The sequence below is a fragment of the Esox lucius genome, chromosome 4, assembly GCF_011004845.1.
Source record: "Esox lucius isolate fEsoLuc1 chromosome 4, fEsoLuc1.pri, whole genome shotgun sequence".
NCBI classification, from domain to species: domain Eukaryota; kingdom Metazoa; phylum Chordata; class Actinopteri; order Esociformes; family Esocidae; genus Esox; species Esox lucius.
In genome coordinates, this window is record NC_047572.1 from 11884743 (window position 1) to 11891601 (window position 6859).

The 6859-nt window shown below is 37.8% G+C and overlaps 1 protein-coding gene across 3 annotated transcripts; it reads left to right on the forward strand.

Annotated features, from left to right (window-relative positions):
* Positions 1–1589: 1589 nt before the first annotated feature.
* On the forward strand, positions 1590–5343 carry si:rp71-1d10.5 (transmembrane protein 216). Of its 3 annotated transcripts, none has more exons than XM_010904661.4 (7): positions 1590–1682; positions 1870–1933; positions 2254–2267; positions 2528–2621; positions 3672–3764; positions 4403–4604; positions 4803–5343. In XM_010904661.4, the coding sequence occupies exons 2-7, from the start codon at positions 1921–1923 to the stop codon at positions 4816–4818; spliced, it is 432 nt and encodes a 143-aa protein (XP_010902963.2). In that variant the 5' UTR covers positions 1590–1682; positions 1870–1920; the 3' UTR covers positions 4819–5343. The 3 variants fall into 3 exon arrangements, with proteins under 3 accessions (XP_010902963.2, XP_019901610.2, XP_034147684.1); XM_020046051.2 differs by having other exon boundaries at positions 1650–1743; XM_034291793.1 differs by having other exon boundaries at positions 1664–1933.
* Positions 5344–6859: the final 1516 nt, after the last annotated feature.

The window sequence follows — 6859 nt, forward strand, 5'->3', positions numbered from 1 at the left end:
TTGCTGTGGCTAATCCCCAGTTGTACAGTTTTTTTCCTCACCAACTTTGTTGTACCCAGTTGTAGTTTAGGACTTTCTCACAGCAGCAACTTCTAACAGCCTCATGACATGTCGCACCAAGGTATTCTGCTTCCTTTAGAAAGTACATACACACCCCGTCTTTGCCCCCTGTAATACAAGGTTTTTAATTATGTCCTTGAATTGTTCCTACAACTCTACAAATGGGTCTACAATCTTGGTTTCAACCACACATGTTAGTGCATGAACAATCAAGCTACCACGGTCTTTCTTCCGCATGCATTTTAAAAATTGTCTGTTTCTGGTGTCTGACGGCATAACGACCATAGATGTGTCAATGAAAATTGATCTAGCCATCAAGAGGCCGATAAATCTAATTGAATCAGTCAGAGACAGACAAAACATCAGGCGTGCCAAAAGCAACTGCTTAGTACATTAAGAATCTATGCACGGGTGGGCAAAGCAATGACAAACGACCTGGTAGTCTACTATAGTTGATGATTAAAGAATGCTTAACATGGTGAAGAAAACACATTTGCTTATGCTGCCATTTAGTTATACCATGCCATTTTCACCACATGTAAGTTCATGACATGACAATTTGTAAATTGAACCAGAGGTCAATTCTCATTTAAGTGGTTGGGTTGAGGAAGGCTGTCAGCATTTCACTGCCCTTACAAGCTTTTAATGAAACCATACCTTCAATAACTACAAAGTTGCATGACTAATCAGATTTCTAATTAAATGAATTTGAATCGATTAAATAAAATTCCTCTGTCCTCCCGAGTGTCCCCAAAAGCAATAAGTAGACAAATGATTGAGTGACTTTAGTAGGTGACCGGAAGTGTCCTCAGCTCCAAGATGTCCACCATCATGTATCCTATCTGGTGGTTTTGCACACATTTAAAAAATATAACTCATTTGATTTATAGCATGTCTCGCACATTTAACTGCATTAGTTTATCACTTTACCATTTTATTGTACTGCTGACCTTTGAGCCTTGAAGGTGTTTTACCTAAGCATTGTAAGGAAAAGTTCACCTTGAGAACTTAAAGAAACCATAAGTAGGCATTTTATAAAAAAATATGTATGTGATGCATTGTATATTTCCATACTATAAAAGAGACATTTTTTCCAAGTTCCCCCTTAAAGCAGTCGAGAACCAGGCCTGGGTATTACATGTGCACTGTTATTTTTATTGAAGTTAAATGAAGGTTGTAAAGGTGTATGGTATAAAGTACAATCAGTCTTTGTGCGGACAACTTGAAAGGGAACGCCATGGAAAAATAATAACTCATTTGGGAGACAAAAAGTTTCTTCCTTCTGAAGGCATCTATCGAAGGTCAAAATAATGTATTACTATGAGAATGATATGCTAGTTGGGAAACTAACTTTAACACTGAAAAGGGTATATGCATTAGATATCCCTTCCATTGATAAACAATTCCGCCTCAGTAATTTCATCCTGGACCCGGTCCTGCCTCGAAACCAGCATCCACACAACAAGCCTTCTTGATATATCTAATCGTTTGCGTGTTTGTTGCCACTAAGTCCGTGTCCCTCCCTTACGATTTTATCCACCAATCAAAGAGAGGATACGTCTTCCGTCTCTGTGGGCGCTCGGTTCACATGAGTTGAATGTTTTCTACATTTTCAGACTGAGGTAGGTTTTCTGGGTGTCTTCCCTGCTTTCAGCTTGTCGGCTGCTTTTTATATGTAGAGACGTAAGTGAACAACAACTTCCAAACGAAACGAAAGGCATACGCTTTTAAAAGGCGTATTTTCTTAGAAAACGTTTTGTTGACACAGTCAAACATATTCGTTCAACGCAACTGTTATTTGTTTGACAGAGAATGAATACACCCCTGTTAGTGTGGCGTCCGTCTCCATGGTAAACCAAAATGGCGGTATCTGGTGAGTGGTAAATCGTTTTCTTGAATTAGTTACTTGCTGGCTAATTAAACACGTTGTGAATAAAGCGTATTAATGATGATTATTGTATTGTATGATCCGTTACTTTAAATTGATAAACTAGCTAAGCCCGTGTAATGATATTTAACTGGCTAGCCAAATAGCGTTGGTAAGCTAGTTAACGCAGCTAACAGGCAGTGATGAAAAGACATGTTAACTTCCAGCGTGTTGTTGATGTTCAAGCAAGAGTGCCAGTTATACATTGTTTATAGACTTAAAATCAGACTTTATAAATATTATATCTGTGTGTATCAATTTTGCAGGAAAACACACAATTGTATCCTTTTTTGTTACTACAATGTGGTATTGTGCATCAGTCAAATTAAATCTACATCGGCAGTTAGCTAGGCTAAGGAGTACAGTACAGTATTTAGCGACATTATTCCTGTGTTCTCTATAGTATATGGTTACTTTTGCACTACAGTAGAAAGGTGCCATTTGGGATATACTCGTTATATTGCAACATAACATTTTTGTGCCCTATATACTGTATAATTTGCACATAACTTTAACAATGATCTTAACAAAGTCTCTCAGATGTCTTCCACACCATTGCAGGTTCTTCTCTATCTGAATGGGTGGTATTTTGCTGCCTACTTCCTCGCGGAGTCTCTGATGTTTGTTTTCAAAGGTGTGTTGTCGATTTAAATGGCCCCCATTATCTAATTTGTAAATAAATCAGTAGATTGTATTATTTATTTTTTTGCCGACCCAGTCAGTTTAAAATGTAAAACACAAATAGGCATCCAATTCTGTAGTCGAACCGTGGAAGCCTGTGGAGATGTAACTGGGCTGACATCGTATTTTCTCATCGACACAAACATCTACTTTTAATGTTCTCAAAAATAGAAAAATAATTATGAACAGCGTTATTTTTTAGGCTTACTGACACATTTTCTAAAAACAAATGTTGTTAAAAAGGAGAGACGTGCATAAGTTATTAAACATTATGCATCTCTCAAATAGGGATGCGCAAATATATTGGGCAGCAATTTCTTTGTTATTTTGGCTGATTATTCCGGACTGATAGTGCTTCTGGCTAAAATGTTTTGCACATATCTTGTGTCCTATTGTTTTATTGTTATTACGTTTTAATCAACAAAACTGCAACAGAGAAAAAGTATCACTTATTTACTAAATGTATATCCATCATCATCATCATCATCATCATCATCATCACCAATGTCACAACTAAGGACCTCTAAATGTATATCCAGGCACTGTAAGGAGAATGTGTATTTATATTATAATTTATACATTTTCCATGCATAATCAGACTTAATTTTTTGAATCTTTCTTATTAAAATATATAGAAAGATAACTTTTGTATGATTGATTATGGGTACACAGGTACAGAAATAACAAAACATTGGTATCGGCCTTGTTGTGTTGTATGAATATCGGCCATCAGTATCGTCCAAGAATTTGCTTGTCAGTGCGACCCAACTAGGCATTTCCTAACAGAAACATGCTTGAAGGAGCCAATTGTGCCTGATGGGATCTTCCTTTGCTCTGCCTGCCTCCTTTCATTGGTTCCGCTCACTTGGCTTCACTAGCCCTATTGGAAATATCAAGCCTATCAAGGTTTAATCATAAAAACCTTTGGGATAACCCTTCCAATCCTGGTCAAAATTGCGCTCTGCATGGATGGTGACATTTAAATATTCTGTTGTCTTTACAGGATTGATGCTCCCATACCCAACAGCTAATCTCACGTTAGATGTCGTGTTACTACTACTTTTCCTTGGCTTGGAGTCCCTCAGAATCTTTTACGGTTTGTATTTTGCTCTCTTTTGAGATGTGCATCATCACCATATATGTTATGTTTGTGATTTGTCCATCTTGTTTGCTTTTATGTCATCTCTGGTAGTTACATGTGGCACAAACTGTAGGTCCTTTGCTGTTCTGTATGTTCTTGTTGAAAGAGATCTGGGAGTTTCCGAAACCTTTCCCCATCAGAGAAATAAGGCAATTGCACAGATTAACTCACAACAGGGAACCGGATTTCCAGAGGACATGTGAGATGTGCATATGGTACAAAGACAGATATACGGTACAAGCATGTGGTGTGGAATGAAACGTTGTATACCACTGCTGGAAATGGCACACCCATAGGACTGTATAACAAACGGCAACAACTAAGGACCTCTAATAATGGTGACAGCAGTAAACCATAGAAACACATGTTACAGTAGTAACACCAATTCACCCCTGTGAACAAACCTATCAGTCGCCTTGTCCCGGAGGTCACTAAGAGTTTAGGGGCCATGTTTATGATGCTCCAGTCTTTCTGGCCACCTAGGGGGATAGGTGAAGTGACAAGGACGATTTGACGATGAAGTGATTGCACTGCTGGCTGTGGGAATTTCTTTTCACATGTGGTCACACTTTGATGCCATCTGCCTTTTCTAGGTTGGAAGGGGAATTTAACAGAGCGCTCTCTAGCCATGTTTGTGAGTGTGCTGATCCTGGTTCTGTGCGCCGTGCTCTCAGTCTACTACCTGCTACTGCAGACATTTGTCCTGCGTCTGGAGTTTATCCTCAACGCTGTCCTGCTCTGCTTCTACAGTCTGGAAATGCTGCTTGGAATCATGTCCATATCTGCCTTCTCCCGGTAGGCTAGCAATGCATAATATAGCTTTAGTGCCAGTCGGTTTCTGCCATTGTCAGCACTTATGTTTACGTTTTTAGAAGTAGCCAAACAGGCTGGCATTCTGGCATTGCACAACTATCTTTCTAGACTGTTTTGAATGAATTAGGATTAATTATGAATCATGAAATTAATGCCATTCCCTTTTATTCTGCTCCTCAGGTCGAAAGTGTATTAAAGGAGATGAATGCTGTTGTTACAAATAGTTTCAAGGGACTTGAGGAATGACTGATTTGTCCAGGGACTGTTCTGTGAATATACTTTGTGTTTTTCTAGGATATGTTAATGGCATTATATTTTCTGTCTAATAGATTGTAATTATGAAATATCACTTTTTATAAAACAAAAAACATTGTTAATATAAAGGTCAAAAGCAAAGAAACAAGCATACACACACTGGGTGTTTTCTTCAGGATAAATGAAAATACAAACTCAGGATTAAACCCAATATTAATGAAATATCAATGAAAACATAACAAAAGAAAACATTTTTAAAGTTACTTAATTTTTATGTCCATTTAACTTTTGAAAATGCATTTGTTATACAGATATTTTTTGTACTCGTATGTTTTTCAAAATATTATGTTTTAGACCAGGGATTTGTTCAGTTGCTGAATCTAATGAGTACAGTTTTAATGGCAAACTATGCAATCCACATTGCTGTGATGAAACAATATTCTATAAATATTTTTTAAAAACATTATTTTTGGCTTTATTTGGTCATTCCTTTTTGTCACAGTAATAGGTAGGCAGAACACGTGGCGCAGCGCACGTAAAGGGAAATATCCTTTTATTATACAGCATAAAAATAACTAAAGGAGAACTGAGTAGAAACACAACACAAACAATGATCCACAAACTTAATGACTGAAAGGGCACCTTACATGGGGTTCCCAATTAGAGGCAGCGCGCTGCAGCTCAATCAAACTGGGAACAATCAAAAAGGCAGTGCAGTGATGCCTAGAGGCACCTCTGTGGCCAGGCCCTGACTGTGGCCCCAGGCACATAGAGATGCCTAGAGGCCCCCAGCCAGGACTTGACACTTTTAGTTTCAAACAATACATTTTAACATAAAAAAGTGATTGTGACAAACAGAAAAGATTAAAAACAGGTTCTGTGTTAGGGTAATATAAAACAATTTCTTTTTAACTAAAGCTTTTCCATTATAGAAACAGTTTTCATAGTATTAGACGTTGATTGACCCACAAATGAGCCTGCAGAGAGCAAGTGTCCTTGAGATGGGTGTAGAAAGGGTACTAGCATGGCAACTGTTACATATTTGCACAAAATATGATTTCTTCCATCATTTTAATCCAGAGCTTTTGGAGTGGATTAGAATGATAAAAGCACCCAGTGAAGTGTGTTTGTGTACCCTGGGGAAGTGATGCTGAGCCAGCTAGGGTCAGATCATGTGGTCTGCGTCTATCATACACAGGGAAGAGACTCCGTCTGCCAAGAGATACTTTTAGACATTTTATTTTCAGTCATTGAGCCTTTCCATAAATACATATTTTCTTCCCATCAGGCTTTCTGCCTTCTGAGGTTACAAAATGACCCATTCAGATCATAATGGACTGTCAGCAGAATACAGTAGCCAATGAAGAGAGAGAGAGATTTTTGAGAGTGTTGTAGAGTAAAAAGCAAGAACACAAATTAACCTGAAAGACAACCAGGACTGATGGCATCAATACAACTCTGATTGACATCTATATATAATGTGTAAAATGTGGGTGGTGTGCTTACACACAGGTTTGCTCAGGAGGTGTTTGCTCCGGTACCCATTTTACTCTTGTTAAAACCAACACGCAGAGTAAGTATGTGGATCCCGGAGCAGAAACTAGAAGAAGAAGTGAAAAGTTAACTCGAAGGAAATCTATTTGAAAAATAAGTTTCAATACTGCACATAATAAGCAGGACATTTGGAATCCTCTAATCAGCATTGATCAAAAACAAAGTGATTTATTCCAATTTCCCAGAATTGTGCAGTCCTCACTTTAAAGCAACTGTAACCCCCGGCACATTTGGATTGTGCCAACATTGTAAGTATGACATTGTAAGTATGACAAAAAAAATTCCGAATTAATTACACATATAAACATTTACCAATATAAAATATACTAGTACATATGTCACTATAGTGCCAACTGAGCCATTAGATCTCAACTAAAAGCCACATACCTATATACATACTGATTTGTTACCTTCACGAAACAGATCAT

What these genes read in the sequence shown, in the direction of transcription:
- si:rp71-1d10.5 (XM_010904661.4), top strand. An exon ending in TCTGATGTTTGTTTTCAAAG is followed by an intron (nt 2,622 to 3,671) that starts GTGTGTTGTCGA and finishes TTGTCTTTACAG; the next exon opens with GATTGATGCTCCCATACCCA. An exon ending in GTCCCTCAGAATCTTTTACG is followed by an intron (nt 3,765 to 4,402) that starts GTTTGTATTTTG and finishes TGCCTTTTCTAG; the next exon opens with GTTGGAAGGGGAATTTAACA.